The 21039-nt window shown below is 42.7% G+C and overlaps 2 protein-coding genes across 3 annotated transcripts; both read right to left on the reverse strand.

Annotated features, from left to right (window-relative positions):
• Positions 1-1862: 1862 nt before the first annotated feature.
• Positions 1863-10518, reverse strand: LOC110485118 (beta-Ala-His dipeptidase). Its single transcript, XM_021556194.3, has 12 exons — positions 10328-10518; positions 9472-9612; positions 7772-7915; positions 7484-7646; positions 5423-5511; positions 4960-5157; positions 4780-4864; positions 3829-3989; positions 3229-3393; positions 2682-2823; positions 2442-2589; positions 1863-2319 (listed from the first exon to the last, which is right to left on the reverse strand). Exons 1-12 carry the CDS (start codon positions 10352-10354, stop codon positions 2253-2255), a joined length of 1530 nt encoding a protein of 509 aa, XP_021411869.3. The 5' UTR covers positions 10355-10518; the 3' UTR covers positions 1863-2252.
• A 3-nt stretch (positions 10519-10521) lies between these two features.
• LOC110485134 (cytosolic non-specific dipeptidase) lies at positions 10522-19588 on the reverse strand. Of its 2 annotated transcripts, XM_090193960.1 has the most exons (13): positions 19462-19588; positions 15444-15584; positions 15134-15264; positions 14812-14955; positions 14438-14600; positions 13464-13552; positions 13090-13287; positions 12913-12997; positions 12545-12705; positions 12100-12264; positions 11779-11920; positions 11109-11256; positions 10522-10933 (listed from the first exon to the last, which is right to left on the reverse strand). In XM_090193960.1, exons 3-13 carry the CDS (start codon positions 15260-15262, stop codon positions 10861-10863), a joined length of 1497 nt encoding a protein of 498 aa, XP_090050086.1. In that variant the 5' UTR covers positions 15263-15264; positions 15444-15584; positions 19462-19588; the 3' UTR covers positions 10522-10860. The 2 variants fall into 2 exon arrangements, with proteins under 2 accessions (XP_090050086.1, XP_021411881.1); XM_021556206.3 differs by lacking the exon at positions 19462-19588 and having other exon boundaries at positions 15134-15262.
• Between the last annotated feature and the right edge of the window lie 1451 nt (positions 19589-21039).

Raw genomic sequence — 21039 nt, forward strand, 5'->3', positions numbered from 1 at the left:
TGACACAGCGGAGCGGCCCATGGATCACACCCACATACTCCCGGCCTCTTGCCTGGTGGCACCGGTAGTGTGGGAACTGGACGCGGACATCGAGCAGGCGTTACATACAGATCCCACTCCCCTCCAATGTCCATCTGCTGTCCGTGACCGTTTGATCTATTGTGCCCACATGTCACCCTCCTCTGGTCATCCGGGCATTGGTCGGACAGTGCGCTGTCTTAGTAGGAAGTGCTGGTGGTCCACTTTGGCTAAGGACGTGAGGGTTTATGTTTCCTCCTGCTCGGTGTGCGCCCTGTGTAAGGCCCCTAGGCACTTGCCCAGAGGGAAGTTACAACCCTTACCCGTTCCACAACGGCCATGGTCGCACCTGTCGGTGGATTTCGTAATTACCTAACGGATCTTCCTCCCTCACAGGGTAACACCACGGTCCTGGTCGTTGTGGATCAGTTTTCTAAGTCCTGCCATCTCCTCCCTTTGCCCGGTCTCCCTACGGACCTACAGACTGCGGAGGCCCTGTTTACACAAGTGTTCCGGCACTACGGGGTGCCTGAGGACATAGTATCTGATCGAGGTCCCCAGTTCACGCCAGGGGTCTGGAGGGCGTTCATGGAACTTCTGGGGGTCTCGGTAAGCCTTACCTTGGGATTTCACCCCGAGAGTAACGGGCAGGTGGAGAGAGTGAACCAGGATGTGAGTAGGTTTCTGTGGTCTAATTGCCAGGACCGGCCGGGGAAGTGGGCGGCATTCATGCCCTGGGCAGAGATTGCCCAGAACTTGCTCTGCCACTCCTCCACTAACCTCTCCCCCTTCCAGTGCGTACTGGGGTACCAGCTGGTTCTGTCGCCTTGGCATCAGAGCCAGATTGAGGCTCCTGCGGTGGACGACCCGGTTTAGGCGCGCTATAAACCAGTGCAGATCGCCACCGCAGTGAGGTCCCGGCACCGGGGTACCGGGTCTGGATCTTGACCTGAAACCTGCCCCTCCGCCTGCCCTGCCGGAAGCTGGGCCCCCGGTTTGTGGGGCCATTCAAAGTCCTGAGGAGACTGAACGAGGTTTGTTACAGGTTACAGCTTCCCCCCGATTACCGTATTAACCCCTCGTTCCATGTGTCTCCCCTCAGGCCGGTGGTGGCTGGTCCACTCCAGGAGTCTGAGGTGCAGGAGGTTCCTCCGCCCCCTTTGGACATCGAGGGGGCCCCGGCGTATGCAGTTCGATCCATACTGGATTCGAGGCGTCGGGCGAGGGGTCTTCAGTACCTCGTGGAGTGGGAGGGGTACAGTCCAGAGGAGAGATGCTGGGTGCCGGTGGAGGACGTGTTAGACCCATTGATGCTACGAGAGTTCCACCATCTCCATCCGGATCGCCCTGCGCCTCGCCCTCCAGGTCATCCCCCAGGTTGTCCCCGAGGTCGGTGTCGGCACGCTGCTGGAGCTATTCTTCAAGGGGGGGGGGGGGTTACTGTCACCGCCGAAGTCAGTCCCTCTCCTTGTTCAGGCGGCATTCGGCGGTCGATGTCACCAGTCTTCTAGCCATCGCTGATCCACTTTTCATTTTCCATTTATTTTGTCCACTTTGTTTCATTCCCCAATTACCTTTTAGTGTATTTAACCCTGTTTCCCCCATGTTTTTGTGCATGATTGTTTCTATGTTCTTTCGGTACGTTACGGCTGGATTTCGACGGGTGGTGTTTTCACCCGTGCGTATTTGATTACCGTTTATTGTTGGTCAAGTGTATTGTTACCTTGTGCCTTTATTTTGAGTAAAGTATGTTGCTCACTCATTCTGCTCTCCTGCGCCTGACTTCATGCACCAGCTACACCCACCTTCTGACAAATACAAAGATTTCACAAGACATGTCACCATTTGTCTTTGCCCCCTTTATTAGTTAATCCACAGTAGAATACATGCAACAAATACAAATAGTAGAAATAGTTATTCTAGAGGGGGCTAAAATGTTGTACTTATGCAATAACCCTCATTCAGGCTATGTAATAATACCTGTTCAAAGGTCGAATAGGGGTGGTTATATTTTTCCTGTTACACACATGTACAAGTGTGTAACCTATCCATTGTGTAGTGAAATGGACATGTGTTGGTTGCATATCCCACTCCCCCTGAGACACCCTGGGAGAGTGGAGTCACAGCATGGAATCAGACATTATTGACGGAAACCCGGGCACTCAAGTAGCACAATGCTGTCCCCTACAGCATATTTATCATGGTCACAGCTTGGATAGAAATATATCCTGCACCTACTTTACTAGTGAAAGCTCATAAAAATAAGCAGCAAACAGCTTCGTCCCCTCAATGTAGTTGTACCTGAGAGAGAAAAACAATATTCAGTATTTTACTGAAGATGATGTTTGCCATGATTCATCTGCTATGTAAAAAATGTAAAACTAATTTAGGGGAGAAACGTATGGAATCCTATCTCCTCTTACCTGCTGATCTTCTCGTTCTGAGAGTGCTCTCCATCATCATGGCCTCCTATAGGCAGCATCATCACACTCTTGCCTGTCTCCTCTTGGAAGTTCTGAGCGATAGGGATGGTGGAGCCCTCACGGATCAGTTCCGGTTCCACTCCAAACACTAACACAAGGGTAAACCGCATCTTAACTTAAACAATGAAGTTAGACATGGTTTCAATGAGAGAGGTTATGTAAATGGCCTCTACAACTGACCCTCTCTGACTGCCCTTTGTCCGGCAACGTACTGTGGGTTCTTCAGGTTAGCCACCCATGGTTTAGCCCCAACAGTTGCGGTCACCCTCAGCCTGTTAGGGCTTTTTAGAGTGGAGAAGACCTGCTGAAGGTGCTCCTTCACCTGTGAAACATGGCATTGTGACAGGGGAGAGTTTGACATGGAGGCTTAAAGAGGGTGGTTATGTTAACATTGGTCTCTGGGTTTTAAATATACACATTGACTCTTGGAGTGCCCAAGATAGAGCGGGCCAACATTTCTATACTGTACACTTACTCAGAGACCAATACATTTACATTTTGGTAATTTAGCAGACGCTCTTATCCAGAGCAACTTATAATCACTTACTACTCACTCACTGGTTACAGAGGTTATGGGGGTTGCAGGGTTTACGGGGGTTGCAGGGGTTGTGGGGGTTATGGGGGTTGCGTGCATGTATTTTGATCCTTAAAGGGTTTGTTATGGGTGTTCTCCTGTCCCAAGCGTGCTACCCCTGTCATTCAAACCATGACAGGTAGATACTCTTACCTTCCTCTCCACATCTGGAGGGTCCATGTTGGGGACCTGTCGGATGGAGAACTTCCCTGTGACCTGTTTGGGGATGACAGTTTTGGTGCCTGGTTCGGAGAAGGCCCCCTGGATCCCGTGGATGGACAAGGATGGGTTACGCCATCGAGCCATGAGGACTTCCTCCTGTATATATATTAACTCACTTTGTTTGTATCATGTTATACAGCTCAGATAGTGTATAGTCCCCAAAAAAGTAATCACCCTCTGTCAAACATCGACTTCTACACAACCCACTGACAAAACATGTCTTCCTCCTCACGCCCAGATTAGTTTAGTATGGGGCGGCAGGTAGCCTAGTGGTTAGCGTGTTGGACTAGTAACCAGAAGGTTGCAAGATTGAATCCCCGAGCTGACAAGGTAAAAATCTGTTGTTCTGCCCCAGAACAAGGCAGTTAACCCACTGTTCCTAGGCCATCATTGAAAATAAGAATTAGTTTTTAACTGACTTGCCTAGTTAAATAAAGGTACAATTTAAAAAATAGTATAGCCAACTCCAATGGTTGTTATGCCATTATCAATGTTTGGCATGACAATGACCATAATTGGTAAGACAAGTACCTTAGTGTCCTGTAGGAAGTGTTTGACCCCAGCCACACTCTTCATCTCCTCCAGGTCAAAGCTGATGTTGTCATAGAGCTTCCTCTCATCCTCAGTGAGGGGCGCGACATCATCAGTGACCCCAGGAACCAGGATCTTACCTGTGTGGTCCAACAGACTTCCTGTTTGGGAGGAATAAGAAATAATGAAGACATTTTGGGATGAAACATGTTTTAACTAGAACCAAGTTTGGGTAAGCACCTTAGCTCACATACACCTTTATCTTATTTTTTTGCTTGGTGCAGGGACTTCTGGCCTTAACTATAACGGAATGAAATGATCATTTTTTACTATCAGACAAGAGAGTTGCGCCTCTCTTTTCTTGATGATTGGATAGAGCTGTCAGTCAAACGCCTCTGTATCTCACTGTTAAGGGAATTTTTATCAATAAAGACTAATTATGTATACATTTCCATCAGGACTGACTAATCAGAATACTATTATATCACTGTATATGTATGAATTGTCTTTATAATCCTAGTACTGAATATAATGTGTGTAAATATAATCAAGAATTAGAACAATGACTGTCTGTTCCTTGGTAGAAATGAATGAACTTATAGCCAGACTGGCTAGAAGGCTTATCTACACAGGCAGACCTTGGCTCTGATCGTAAATGATCTTAGTAAGGATAGACGATGTGGGAAGGCTTGAGAACTATACAGCCTTTGTACCAGTGTCAAGAAGAAGAAGAGAACAGTTAGAAAACGCGACGTCATTTTCAGTTTATAACCTGTGGTAAAATGTATCATGGGCAGTACTCTCGAGAATAAACGTAGCTGGTTGATTTTAAAGACTGGTCTCTGTCCATTTTATACAAATAAGAGTCTTACAAATTCTTATGAATTGACAGAGTGTTTAATTTTAATTGGGTATTAAAACATAGAGGAATTTAATTCCTGTAACACTCACCCAGTAAGGCTATCAGATCTGACATGGGCTCCTGGATAGAACCCCCATACACTCCAGAATGGAAGTCCAGTTTAGGGCCATCAACCTGAAACACATAACAGAGGAAGATACTGAACAAATGGTGCCCTGGTAGAGTGGGTCATATTTTTATTTGACCAATCAAATAAGCTATATCAGCACCTCCACAAAGAAATAGCTGCTCCCTCTGGTTCCATAGGTCAGGGCTGGGTTTCTGGTCGCCCACACGTTGTCAGAGATCACTATGAAGTCCACATCTGCAAAGAAGCTGTCGTTTCTCTTCCTGGTCAACTCCAACAGACCGTATGAGCCCACCTCCTCCAGACCCTCAATGATGAGTTTGATATTCACTGGTATCTCCTGAAATCAATAAATCCAGGCAATCCTACCAGTCAGTGACCCATCTCTTATTCACATACTGTTTGACTCCACTACAATCCCACAGACTCACAGATTTTCCCAAACATTGAGGTTATGATACATGCATTACAGAATACCTTTAATAACCATTGCTATGTAAAGCAATACACAGCAATGGTTATTAATGTCTGAAAACTAACTAGAGACTACAAGCAGAACATTAAGATTCAGATTTCAGCTGTGCTGTTTCAGGGCAAATCCTAACCTTCTCTGTGGCCTGGTAGGACTCAACAGCATGAAGCCAGGCCAGGACCGGCCCTTTGTTGTCCGTGGCCCCTCGCCCATACAGGTTACCTAGGGAACCAAAATCTTGAGCCACCATCATTCTCATATTGTCACATTTGTAATACCAGGGTACATTAGCTAGCTCAAGCTGGCCTATGAATAACAGGCAGGCAACCTGGTTGTGATTATACCATCTAAGGTTTATTAAAAGATCCCGTACGGAAGCAGCAAAACAGTGAGTTGACATTCCTCTTTTCTCTAAGTAATCAAACTGATTTGTTTAAAATATCCCATTTTGGCCCAGTAAAACAGTGAGTGGACATTACGTTCCCTCAAAATGGACTTTTTGTCCAGCTCATGTTATTATTTTGGATGTACAGTGCCTTGCGAAAGTATTCGGCCCCCTTGAACTTTGCGACCTTTTGCCACATTTCAGGCTTCAAACATAAAGATATATAACTGTATTTTTTTGTGAAGAATCAACAACAAGTGGGACACAATCATGAAGTGGAACGACATTTATTGGATATTTCAAACTTTTTTAACAAATCAAAAACTGAAAAATTGGGCGTGCAAATTATTCAGCCCCCTTAAGTTAATACTTTGTAGCGCCACCTTTTGCTGCGATTACAGCTGTAAGTCGCTTGGGGTATGTCTCTATCAGTTTTGCACATCGAGAGACTGACATTTTTTCCCATTCCTCCTTGCAAAACAGCTCGAGCTCAGTGAGGTTGGATGGAGAGCATTTGTGAACAGCAGTTTTCAGTTCTTTCCACAGATTCTCGATTGGATTCAGGTCTGGACTTTGACTTGGCCATTCTAACACCTGGAAATGTTTATTTTTGAACCATTCCATTGTAGATTTTGCTTTATGTTTTGGATCATTGTCTTGTTGGAAGACAAATCTCCGTCCCAGTCTCAGGTCTTTTGCAGACTCCATCAGGTTTTCTTCCAGAATGGTCCTGTATTTGGCTCCATCCATCTTCCCATCAATTTTAACCATCTTCCCTGTCCCTGCTGAAGAAAAGCAGGCCCAAACCATGATGCTGCCACCACCATGTTTGACAGTGGGGATGGTGTGTTCAGCTGTGTTGCTTTTACGCCAAACATAACGTCTTGCATTGTTGCCAAAAAGTTCCATTTTGGTTTCATCTGACCAGAGCACCTTCTTCCACATGTTTGGTGTGTCTCCCAGGTGTCTTGTGGCAAACTTTAAACGACACTTTTTATGGATATCTTTAAGAAATGGCTTTCTTCTTGCCACTCTTCCATAAAGGCCAGATTTGTGCAATATACGACTGATTGTTGTCCTATGGACAGAGTCTCCCACCTCAGCTGTAGATCTCTGCAGTTCATCCAGAGTGATCATGGGCCTCTTGGCTGCATCTCTGATCAGTCTTCTCCTTGTATGAGCTGAAAGTTTAGAGGGACGGCCAGGTCTTGGTAGATTTGCAGTGGTCTGATACTCCTTCCATTTGAATATTATCGCTTGCACAGTGCTCCTTGGGATGTTTAAAGCTTGGGAAATCTTTTTGTATCCAAATCCGGCTTTAAACTTCTTCACAACAGTATCTCGGACCTGCCTGGTGTGTTCCTTGTTCTTCATGATGCTCTCTGCGCTTTTAACAGACCTCTGAGACTATCACAGTGCAGGTGCATTTATACGGAGACTTGATTACACACAGGTGGATTGTATTTATCTTCATTAGTCATTTAGGTCAACATTGGATCATTCAGAGATCCTCACTGAACTTCTGGAGAGAGTTTGCTGCACTGAAAGTAAAGGGGCTGAATAATTTTGCACGCCCAATTTTTCAGTTTTTGATTTGTTAAAAAAGTTTGAAATATCCAATAAATGTCGTTCCACTTCATGATTGTGTCCCACTTGTTGTTGATTCTTCACAAAAAAATACAGTTTTATATCTTTATGTTTGAAGCCTGAAATGTGGCAAAAGGTCGCAAAGTTCAAGGGGGCCGAATACTTTCGCAAGGCACTGTACATCAAACCCCTCCATTCATGGCATGTCACATGCAGCAATACCTTTGATTTCTGTTAGATTGAAGGGGTCAGTGGTCCAGCCATCCGCCATCTTGGCTGGCTGGACATCCACATGGCCGTAGATACAGAGAGTAGCTTTCTTTGGGTCCCTCTCAAACTCAGCCAGTATCACCGGTGGAAGTGGCACAGTCTCCCCACTGGGCAGCTTATGTGATAGACCGGAAAGGTACATTCTTTTTAAAAGGTATTTTAAGACAAATTATTACACCCAATTGTGTGACATTATCTGGAGAATAATACACTTGACTGGTGGTGTGTATTGTAGCCTACCTGATGAGTGCCTACATCTGCAATGTCCACTGTGCCTCCCATCTCTTGGATCCTCACTGCTGTCATGTTCAGGATCCTTTCAACTTCTCCCCATTTTGTGTGATCTCCTGAGTCACTCTGAACAGCAACCCACTCCCTCAGCCTCTGAGTCAGGCACCAACCAGGAGAGGGTCAGAATATTTCATAGATTGTATAATAATAACTGGACACAGCCATAGACTGTCTAGGGCAGGGATACGTGCAGAGAACACTGCAACAGCACCACTGACCCACATTCAGAATCATTTTGATGGTTTAATCAGTGATCACAGTATTTATCATGAAAGTGTTAAACCACTTCCCTTCAATCTCTTTCACTATCTATTGGCCCCTCTCTCTCTCTTTCTATCTCTCTCTTTCTCTCTCTCGCTCTTTCTCTCTCTCTCTTTCTCTCACTCACTCTCATTATTTTGTATTGGTTTCTCTCTATTCACCTCGCTACAGCACAAAAACATCTCTATTTGTATCATTCTACAGTTCAGTAAAAGAGAGTATGGTTGTGAGGTCTGGGGTCCGCTCACCAACCAAGACTTCACAAAATGGGACAAACACCAAATTGAGACTGCACGCAGAATTCTGCAAAAATATCCTCTGTGTACAACGTAGAACACCAAATAATGCATGCAGAGCAGAATTAGGCCGATACCCACTAATTATCAAAATCCAGAAAAGAGCCGTTAAATTCTATAACCACCTAAAGGAAGCGATTCCCAAACCTTCCATAACAAAGCCATCACCTACAGAGAGATGAACCCGGAGAAGAGTCCCCTAAGCAAGCTGGTCCTGGGGCTCTGTTCACAAACACAAACACACCCTACAGAGCCCCAGGACAGCAGCAGAATTAGACCCAACCAAATCACTGAGAAAACAAAAAGATAATTACTTGACACATTGGAAAGAATTAACAAAAAAACAGAGCAAACTAGAATGCTATTTGGCCCTACACAGAGAGTAAACAGTGGCAGAATACCTGACCACTGTGACTGACCCAAAATTAAGGAAAGCTTTGACTATGTACAGACTCAGTGAGCATACTTGCTATTGAGAAAGGCCGCCGTAGGCAGACATGGCTCTCAAGAGAAGACAGGCTATGTGCTCACTGCCCACAAAATGAGGTGGAAACTGAGCTGCACTTCCTAACCTCCTGCCCAATGTATGACCATATTAGAGAGACATATTTCCCTCAGATTACACAGATCCACAAAGAATTCGAAAACAAATCCAATTTTGATAAACTCCCATATCTACTGGGTGAAATTCCACAGTGTGCCATCACAGCAGCAAGATTTGTGACCTGTTGCCATGAGAAAAGGGCAACCAGTGAAGGACAAATACCATTGTAAATACAACCCATATTTATGCTCATTTATTTTATCTTGTGTCCTTTAACCATTTGTACATTGTTAAAACACTGTATATATATAATATGACATTTGTAATGTCTTTATTGTTTTGAAACTTCTGTATGTGTAATGTTTACTGTTAATTTTTATTGTTTATTTCACTTTATATATTCACTTTATTTATATATTATCTACCTCGCTTGCTTTGGCAATGTTAACACATGTTCCCCATGCCAATAAAGCCCTTGAATTGAATTGAATTGAGTAGGTATGAGTCCCAACTCCAAGTAGAATGTCATAATAGTGCTCGTTCCTCACCTGAACAAACTGATTTTGGTGGTCATCTATGTATTGAAACAGTTGTTTCAACATGCCTGCTGCTCCAGGAGAAGAGGAAGAGGAGGACGAAGAGGAAGCCGATGTGTGGAGTAACAAGAACGCAACAACAATGAACTTTGTCTGTGAGGGAGAGTAAGATGCCACAGGAAGCCAGTGATGAAAATAACCAAGTAATAACTTACTCCATAATGTAGCAATATTTGCCACAATCCCTTTCTACTGGCTTCTACTTGTACAGGTCTGGGTGGTTTGGGGAGTTTAGATTTCCATGTTCCTCCAGAGAGTGTAGGGGCATAGAAATAGAATTCCAAAACAACACACAGCAGTGACTTGAATGGAATTGTCTGTTCTAGTAATTCAATTTCTATGGTTGTAGGTAGTCTCTGGTATCTGATTGACTTGATTGGACTCGAGGATCAAAGATCAGGGTGCAGTATGACACAACACGCGACTTAGCACTGTCTCAACTGGGATTACTGTTTAACTTTCTAACATAACTAATACAGAGACCGGGAAGGATGATCCCAGAAGTTGGTACAGTTGGTGATGCCATAATACTGTTTTAACAATGTCTAGGCTACAGTACACTACACCAGCAAGGTTAGCTGCTCATGCAAAGCCTGTTATGCATGCATACACACTCCACTCAGATCATCATACAATCATATTGATGTTCAATATCAGACAAATTTTTCTGTTAAGTAATTTCACCCTTCTTCCTCCTCATACCATCTATGAACATGCAGCCACTTCTGTTTTTCCACGACAAAGTCTTTGTAGTGCACTTAATTAAGGAAAAATGTATACATGTTTTGCTAAAATAGTAAAGACTCACCATAATGCCGACGAAAAGAGTGTCCATGTGCCAGACATAAAGAGAGAACTGCAATTTTGCTGCTCTCGGTTTTTGTGGCTACTTTTATGCCTTGGTGGTGTGGTGGTATTGTGAAACAGTTTTTATATATTGGTTAACACTTGAAAATGTTATTTCTAAAGAATCCCAGATGAAAAAGATTAAGGAAACATATAGTGCGTCAAACCAGATTTATTTGCTGTTTCATGTAGATATTTGTGTGTGAACGAGAGAGAAAATGAGAGAGAGAGACATTGAGAGAGAATGGAGGAAAGTGAGGGAGGAAGAAAGATACAGAAAGAGAGAGAGAGAGAGAGGCAGAGTGTTGAGGCTATATCAGATGCCAAGAACTCACAGGGTTTCTGGAATGTTTTGCTTAGAGGGAAAGAATCCAGAAAAGTTACAAGTTAACGTCAGGAAAAAAGCTAAACAAAGCCAGACTCCACTGATGGGATCACATACAAGATACACATTATAGAACTGTCTTTTAACAGTGGTGATGAAAAGAGGTGCTCTCAGTCCTTCTTGAGATGGGCCACTTCATGAAGGTACGCAATGAACAACTTGGTCCCCTCTATGTAGTTGTACCTGGGAAAGGAATGGGTGAGAGAAAACAGTATGTCCTCAACCAATCCTTTAAACAGAAATAAGACTGTTGATACATCTGTGTGTGTGTTCGTGTGTGCATGGGTAAAAATCTATACATGTTCAGGGTTAAAAAATGTATACATACAGTACAGTATTAGCATATTCAAAGGCTAACCTGCTCATCTTCTCGTTCTGGGAGTGGAGGCCGTCGTCGAAGCCTCCGATAGGCATCATGATGATGCTCTTCCCGGTCACGTCCTCAAAGGTCTTGGCGATGGGGATGGTTCCCCCTTCACGGATCAGGTCTGGCTCCACGTCAAACACTAGAGGAAAACAATGACAAGTCTGACTGCGTCATAATGCATTATACCTGCAGTAGAGGAAAACCAACTGCAACCAGTGGGATTAGAAGCCAGATCTCCTGCTCACCAAGTCAATATCTTAACCGTTAGACCAAGAGTACCTCTGCAAGGTCCAAGGGTGTCATTTGGGAATACAAGCCTCAGACAGGGCTACCTCTTCGCGAGATTGTCATTCCAAGTCCTTTCTGCTACACAAAACATGACAATACCGCTGCACTGTCATGCCTTAACCACTGATAGGTCTACAGTAGAACCACAGCACACTGGCTTCATTTAGCGATAAGGATATGTATCTATGTCTGGTATCTTAACTCTAACAACTACAGATAGGCCTATGACTGTGAAGCTACTGTTGTGCAATAAATGTCCACAGTCAGCTACAATACAGTAATCATTACCCCTGTGACCACTGTTCATACAGACACACACACAGCATATGAAACGTCCTCTGAACATCTCCAGAGCAGAGTTGTCTAACTGTACCTCTCTTCACGGCTGCTTTCCCTGCCTCGTACAGGGGGTGCTTGGTGTCTGCTAACCAGGGCTTAGCCCCGATGATCATGGTCACCTTCAGCTTGTTGGGGCTCTTTCTCTTGGCAAACACAGAGTACAGGTAGTCTGTGACCTACAACAGAACAAATATGTAACAGGCATACATGCAGTCTTCACGTCTATTTAATTAACTGAAACCAAACTGAAATAGTGAGAACAATTCCAGAAATGTGTGTGAACTGTGTGTAACTGCATGTAACTGTGTTTGTTGCAACTGCACAATGCACTGGGTGAGAGGCGTGTACCACCCACCTGTTTCTTGACCACTGCTGGGTCCATGTTGGGGACCTGTCGGATGGAGAACTTGGCAATGACCTTAGCAGGGATGACCGTCTTAGAGCCAGGGCCAGAGAAGGCTCCCTCGATTCCATGGATGGTAACGGTAGGGTAACGCCAACGATGGGCCAGCAGATCTACCTGAGATCAACTCTTATTTGTCACATGCACCGAGTACAACAAGTGCAGACTTTACCATGAAATGCTAACTTATGAGCCCTTTCCTAACAAGGCAGTTAAAAAGTACGAAAATGTAAAAATGGATAAAAGACAATAAAATAACACAATAAAAAAAACATAACAAAAATTAACAATAACGAGGCTATATACATGCTGGCTATATACAAACAGAGAAACAGAGATAGGAGGAGCGAAAACCTTAAAAGAACAAAAAAAAATTATCCACTCCCCTGTGCATCACCTTGTTGCTGTACATGAGTTGGCTGACGCCAATCTTGGACTTAAAGCTCTCAATGTCAAACTCAATGTCCTGGTACATCTTCCACTCTTCGTCTGAGAGTGGGGCGACGGCCTCTCTGATGCCTGGAATGAGGATCTTTCCACTGGGGCTGATCAGTGTGTCTGGGGGGAGACATAGGCCAACACACACACGCAGTCCTTATAGACACACATTTGTAGGGACATCTAATACTTTATTATTTGTGCCAATAGAGAGCTCACACAGACACACGAACTATAGCTTTGCGTGCAAACATGAGCCAGAGATAGCTATACCGTAGGTGTTAAGATAGTATTATATTCTGTCACTCAAAGAGGTTAAAAACTCACCCAATATGCCGATCAGATCTGTCATAGGCTCTATAACTGTACCTCCATACACCCCTGAGTGTAGGTCCTGTTTTGGGCCCTCTACCTAGCAAACATATAAAGTCACCATTGCTATTCATTAATGATCTTGAAAAAGTTACGTTCCACAGAATTGGAAATGCCCCCAGCACGTCCTACCTCAGCAAAGAAGTAGCAGTTCCCCCTGGTCCCGTAGGTGAGGGCGGGGCGTCGGCTCAGCCAACCACAGTCTGAGATGATGATGTAATCGACATCGGAGAAGAACGTGTCTTTCTGCGCCACGATCATGGCGTCCAGGCCATTGGACCCGGTCTCCTCCATTCCCTCGATGATGAACTTCACATTGACTGGCAGGTCCTGCATGGGGAGAGGGCAGGGGGTGGAGAGGAGGAGGAGGGGGAAAAAAATGTTATAACAAAGGAAGGCTCATTAATAATGGGCAGATAGACTGCAACTTAACTTGTTTCACCACGTCTTATGTCTCTACATCTCCTATGAGTTCACTCTGATATCTCTTCTTACTGGACACTCACAATGCTGAGGGCCTGATAGGCCTCCACTGTATGTATCCAGGCTAAGACAGGGGCCTTGTTGTCAGACGCCCCTCTGCCGTAGAGGTGTCCTTAGGGGTAGAATCAAAGTCATTATTTTCAAATAAATGTCCATTCTGTTCACCTTACATTGACATTTAACATGCATGTATCAGTTACATCAGTTACATGACATTGGTTGAAAACATGTATGGTAAAAATCATCCCACACCCAAGTACTTGCTTCATTCCTTCACGTTAGTTACAATATCTCATGGCTGTTAGTTGTAGATAGATGTTTCTGTGTGTTGAGTCTAGAATGGATTAATGTAAAGCACTGTAAAAAATCCTTATAATACATTTCACGAGTCACTTTAATAACTCTACCTACATGTACATTTTACCTCAACTAACCGGTGTCCCCGCACAATGACTCTGTACCAGTACCCCCCTGCATATAGTCTCGCTATTGTTATTTTACTGCTGCTCTTTAATTACTTGTTACCTTTATTTCTTATTCTTATCCGTATTTTTTAAAACTGCGTTGTTGGTTAGGGGCACATAAGTAAGAATTTCACTGTAAGATCTACCTACACCTGTTGAATTCGGCACATGTGACTAATACAATTTGATTTGATTTGATTGCTGTGATTGTGAACGCCTGGAATCCATAGTTTACAGTTGGAACCTATAACCTACCCTTGGAACATAGCCTACTGTTGCAACCCATAGTCTACTGTTGGAACCCATAGCCTACCATTGAAAGCCATACCCAACCGATGGAATCCACAGCCTACTGTTGGATACCATAGACTACTGTTGGATACCATAGACTACTGTTGGATACCATAGACTACTGTTGGAAGCCATAGACTACTGTTGGAAGCCATAGACTACTGTTGGATACCATAGACTACTGTTGGAAGCCATAGACTACTGTTGGATACCATAGACTACTGTTGGAAGCCATAGCCTACCGTTGATGTCGGTCAGGTTGTAGGGTTCAGTGGCCCAGCCGTCCTCTAGCTTAGCGGGCTGGACATCCACATGTCCGTACACACAGACTGTCTGCTTACTGGGGTCACTGCCAAACTGGGCTGTCACCACCTTGGGTAAGGCCACTGTCTTGCCATCAGGCAGCTAAGCATGGTGATAAAGACACGATAGATGCAGAAAATGACCTGAATACAGTTTGCAAGGCAGGGAGCATTTCTGTTAACACCCAACTTTCAGTATTGCTTTCTGCAAACCAGTCTGATATGCCACTAAAGGACTCTAAAGACTAAGCTAAAAGCAAACAATAAGATCATATAACATAATCATTAAGTTGACCACATTTCAGAAAACTGACCTCTTGTATGCCGATGTCCACCAGTTCCACCTTCCCTCCCATGGCTTGTAGTTTCTCAGCCGTCATATCCATCATGCGATGGCAGTCTGGCCTCCTCAAGACATCACTGGAGTCGCTCTCTACAGCAACCCAGTCCCTCAGAGTCTAACACACACACAAACGCACACACGCACACACACACACACACACACACACACACACACACACACACACACACACACACACACACACACACACACACACACAGAGTATTTATTTATAATGAATATTGTATTATCAGATAATAAAACAGACAACATCATTATTCTGTTTAGAAACTTGCCTGTACATATTCCTCCTGATGGCTGTCAACATATTGGCTCAGCTCATCATACTCAAATAAGTGATGAGGATGAGGAGAGACACTTGATATAACAACAAGGAGCATGGAAGGCAGTTGCCAGATCGTCATCTCTAGAAAGAATAGAAGGATTTATTCACTGAAAATTAAGCAATGATGAAAGCAATTTAATAAGAGACATTAATTAGCAAATGATTACATCTTAAAAAGCTAATTGTTACATCTCATTATGTCTCACCACTCTTCTGTTCTTCAACTTTTAAACTATAACGACAAATAAAATGCATCTTACCGTAGCCTGGTAAGTTTGGTACTTGTTTAATGTTGCCCTTGTCTTCAGAACCCACTGGAGTCTCCGGGGACACACAGGGTTTTTATACCTCTGGTAACTGGCTCACCTCCTGATGGGAAGGGTCGCGAGGTCAAGCCTTTCCTGGAGAGAAGCCAAGAAACCTGACAAATTAGATTTTCTCGCTGACAGGCACAATTGATCCAACTCCAAGAAAGAATGCATGCTGTGTCCCCTCGACATGAACAACATTAAGTAATGAACAAAATACAGTGAAGGATTGATTAGTCCGGTAATTTGTGGGGCCTTGCCTTAGTAGGCCTTAAAAAACAGATGGCCTAACAGGGGAGTTGTAGAAGAACTACACTTGTTCACCTGCAACACTGGAAGCATAACTTCTGGCAGGGTTTAATAAACGGCTGGCCACATTATACAAAATAGAAACGTTATAGAGTAAAACATGTAGGTCTACATTCTGCATAGCTCCTGACCTAGGCCTTATTATAGAGTAATGGATTATATTTCCCACACATCTAAAATACTTTTCTTTCTAAAGCCTGAGCCTTGGCCGGTGCTTACTCCTCGTGGCGGAGGAGTAAGGATCAGAATGGAGTCTACAAATAAAAATAACAAACATGTCGATGAACGAAACAGCAAACAAAAACTGAAACTCAAATTATAATACAGTAGAGGCCTCATTATCAACCATGCTGACATTTCTTACTGAAATTCTGGCGTACGTGGAGATTCTAGGATGTACTAGAGGCTACGCATGTTTCCATTGATAAACAGAGCACAGTGGAGGTGTAGTGGAAATTTCCTGTATTTACCAAATCATGAGACCAAACCACCACACAAGTCAGAGTTATCATAAAGTCCATCTTTAATTATTATGAGCTCCATCACAACCCTGTGACTCTCAGATCAATTCAGTGTCTATAAATGAATTCTCTGAGAGTGCTTACAAAACAGTTCTTAGTATCATTTATAGCCAAGACACACCCATCTGAACTCACATGACGAATAACAGATCTTAGGAACATTACAAAGGAAGACTTTACTTGAGAGAGGAGTATCCCATAGCCAGACAGCATTAGCTATAAATTATCGTTCAGTTTGCACTCCTAAAACGAGGTTCTACTTCTCGTTCTTGGTACAACATAGTACCAAGACATTAGGATATATATCAATTGTCATTTTAGACACTCCCATTCTGGACAAGCTCACGGAGACACAGTGACTGGCACACAGACATTGTGGAGCCAAGAGATAATTGGTTCCCCCTCAATCACCCCTTCACATGGTTTAATATGAAGACAAGGTTGACCCCTCTCTGCGGCCCAAGTAACTGAACCCTGACAGAGAACAGATAACTGCAACCGGCCAACAGTATTATCCAAAAATAGACATTCTAATGACATATCTCACATAAGCATGCAATAAAAATAATAAAACATATTATTTATAAATGTTACCTAAATAATTCTGATTCTGCCACGACAGAGGCTCCTTGGAGGAGGAAGGGGAGGACCATCCTCCTCAGTGAATTTCATAAAAATAGTTTAACATTAACAAACATATACTTTTTAGATGAAACTATAAAAACTATAAAACTATAAACAGTGCATTCAGAAAGTATTCAGACCCCTTCTCCTTTTCCCCTTTTCCACATTTTGTTACGTTACAGCCTTATTCTAATTTGGATTAAATAAAAAAAAATGGCCTTCATCAATCTATACACAATACCCCATAATGACAAAGCGAAACAGGTTTTTAGATATTTCAGCTAATTTACAGTTTTTAACAATCACTTTGGCACTAATTTCAGAACCTTGTGGTCATTTTTCAAAACTCTAGACACAAAACTCAAAACGGTCATCACTTGTAACACAGGCTGTCCAATGTTCAAAACATTGCATTGTGCATTCATATATTTAAAGAAACCTTGCACTTGCAGAATCATTGGTTCAAATAACTTATTTATCATGAAATACCATAGGAACATTCATTTAGATCACCCACACACAAGATACCGATAGTTTCGCTGTGTAGTTTTTCATACAATCATTGAATATTGTAGTACAAAATATGTGATACATTTTTCATTATGCTACTACACGTAAATACTTCACTGTAAAATAACTAGTAGAGAGAATACTTCGGACACAGTGGAATCCTTGAACAAAATATGACATTTACAGTTTTTTACAATCACTTTGGCACTAATTTTGGAACCTTGATGTCCTTTTTCAAAACTCTAGACACAAAACTCACAACCAATGATCAAAATGCATTTAAGAAAAACTCAACACTTTTTCCAATTACACATAAATACACATAAAGCTAAGATCATTTGTTCATTGAACTAAAATCACCTGTCCAAAATGACACAACTTAACATCAAAGTATTACCATTTCAAAATGCAATTCACACATTACATCATAGATGACTGTCTATTCATTTCATTACAATGATCTAACTATCAATTGATACAACTGCCCAAAATGATAAGTAACTGTTGCGTTACTCTTAATGCATAGTTTTCCATGTTTCAATCATGAAAGTTTCAGGATAACGAGATCCATTGACACCAATTACCGTGGAACATGAACCAATTGGACTACATTATCTATGGATGTAATATTTCACCATCATTCTTTATCAGACACTGTTTCTATGGTCCCATGTACTACTTTTCCAGACCATGTTTTCAGATTTGACATTACTGTACACTCACCGGCCATTTTATTAGGTACACCTATCTAGTACTGGGTAGGAACCCCCTTTTGCCTCCACAACAGCCTGAATTATTCAGGGTGTTGTACGTTAAGAGATGCCCTTCTGCACACCACTGTTTTAAACAGCTGTTATTTGAGCGTTTGTGGCCTTTCTGTTAGCTTGAATGAGTCTGGACATTCTCTTCTGACCTCTCTCATTAACAAGGTGGTTTTGCCCACAGAAATGCCGCTCACTGAATGTGTTTTGTTTATCGCACCATTATCTGTAAACTCTAGAGGCTGTAGTGCGTAAAAATCCCAGGAAGGCAGCTGTTTCTGAGATGCTGGAATCACCATGTGTGGCATCAACAATCATACCACGGTCAAAGTTGCTTAGATTACTCATCTTGCCCGTTCTAATGTTTGGTCAAACAACATGTAAAGCTCTCTACTCTATATACTCTATATATTAAGTTGTAGGCAGCCACATGATTCGCTGTTTGAATGTAACCGTCCTTGATGAGCTAAATCAGGACTGTAGAGCTGATGGCGTGACTTATGTCATTGTGTGGGATAATGTCAGGTTCCACCATGCTCAAATGGTGCAAGCATGGTTTCAGGCCGATCCACAATTTACCAAGAGTGTGCAAAGCTTTTATCAAGGCAAAAGGTGGCTACTTTGAAAAATCTAAAATATATTTTGATTTGTTTAACACTTTTTGGTTACTACATGATTCCATATGTGCTATTTCATAGTTTTGATGTCGTCACTATTATTCTACAATGTAGTAAATAGTAAAAATAAAGAAAAACCCTTGAATGAGTAGGTGTGTCCAAACTTTTGACTGGTACTTATTATATAATGTACCTATGCGTCCAAAAATAGATAGCAACTACAGATTGCCCTTTTAAGTCTATCAAAAGTGTACAAGTTTGAACATGTGTCCATTAGGCCCATGGATTAATTTTTTATCAGCATAAATTAGATTGAGCAATAAAAGCCTCACTTTTATTCCATAGGCTTGGATCTGCACTATGCAGCTATTGTAAGAGCACATTTTTCACTGGCTGTCCACTGGTTTCAAAAACAATGTATAGGCAGTTTAAACTTCTTGAATTCAACCATTATTGGGTTCAAATACACATTTAGATTTGTGAACAGCCATCCACAACAACCACAATCCTTAAGACGCAAATAGCTACATGAGAGAGCAGCAGTGTGATTCACATCAATGCGCTATGTAGATATCAATAATAAGGGATATCCATATGCTGTAGACTACACCACTACTGTCATCCTTACCTCCAAGCGTTTATTCAAGTTGGATAATCCTTGGATGCCGACAGCAGTTGCACCATTGAAAGACATAGCTTGGACTGTAGCCTACAAAAACCTACTCCAGCTCTTTTCCCCGAGACCCATCAAACACATTTGGTGTGTCATCATATTGGTCTTTGACTCGCTCAGGTGGAACCAACTTAAACTTGCTCATTTTTTTAATGCTGATTTGAATGTCATTAAGAAAACAGAGAAGTGTCAAATATTTTGTTTCGCAAACATCCTTTCTGAATTTAAAAGTAATCATTGAAGTAATCATCTAGTTTTTCAAAAGTATTGGTAGTCTGATTACAATATTTTTGCTATTAATGTAACGGATTACAGTTACTGTTTTTTTTTGTAATGTAATCCGTTACTCCCCAACCCTGAACATAACAAAATGTGGAAAAAGTCAAGGGGTCTGAATACTTTCTGAATGCACTGTAAATGTCAACAAATAATTGATTAAATCAGCCTGTTTTGCAGTGAAAGTCTACAGTAGCCTCAACAGCGGGTAGCACCATTGTGTAGACCAGTGTTACTCACTATTTTTTGTAAGGGGACCACTTTGGGTTGAGACAATCATTTACAGTTTTTTACAATCACTTTGGCACTAGTGATTGAAGCAAATGGAACGAAACGGGGCTAAACATACCTGAATTTGCCCAATAGAAATTCTCATTTGTAACTAATGCCTATGTATATATTGTATTTTATACCATCAATTGCATCTTGCCTATGCTGCTTGGTCATTGGTCATCTGTAACAGTTTTCTTCATCTGAAGGAGAGGCGGACCAAAAAGCAGCGTGGTTGTTATTCATTGTACTTTAATAAAGAAACTGTACATGAAAAACTAAAAAAAACAACAAACGTGCGAAAACCTAAAACAGTCCTATCTGGTGCAAACACAGAGACAGGAACAATCACCCACAAACACACAGTGAAACCCAGGCTACCTAAGTATGATTCTCAATCAGAGACAACTAATGACACCTGCCTCTGATTGAGAACCATACTAGGCCGAAACATAGAAATACCCAAATCATAGAAAAACAAACATAGACTGCCCACCCAACTCACGCCCTGACCATACTAAATAAATACAAAACAAAGGAAATAAAGGTCAGAACGTGACATCATCCATGTATTTATATGTACATATTCTTATTCCATCCTTTTACTTAGATGTGTGTGTATTAGGTAGTTGTTGTGGAATTTTAGATTGTTTGTTAGCTGCACTGTCAGAACTAGAAGCACAAGCATTTCGTAACACTCACAAAAACGCCTCCCGGTGGCGCAGTGGTTAAGGGCGCTGTACTGCATCAGAGACCCTGGGTTCGCGCCCAGGCTCTGTCGTAACCGGCCGCGACCTGGAGGTCCGTGGGGCGACGCACAATTGGCCTAGCGTCGTCCGGGTTAGGGAGGGCTTGGTCGGTAGGGATGTCCTTGTCTCATCGCGCACCAGCGACTCCTGTGGCGGGCCGGGCGCAGTGCGCGCTAACCAAGGTTGCCAGATGCACGGTGTAGCCTCCGACACATTGGTGCGGCTGGCTTCCGGGTTG

This window comes from Oncorhynchus mykiss, chromosome 2 (assembly GCF_057628025.1).
Source record: "Oncorhynchus mykiss isolate SJ-2025 chromosome 2, ASM5762802v1, whole genome shotgun sequence".
Taxonomy (NCBI): Eukaryota; Metazoa; Chordata; class Actinopteri; order Salmoniformes; family Salmonidae; genus Oncorhynchus; species Oncorhynchus mykiss.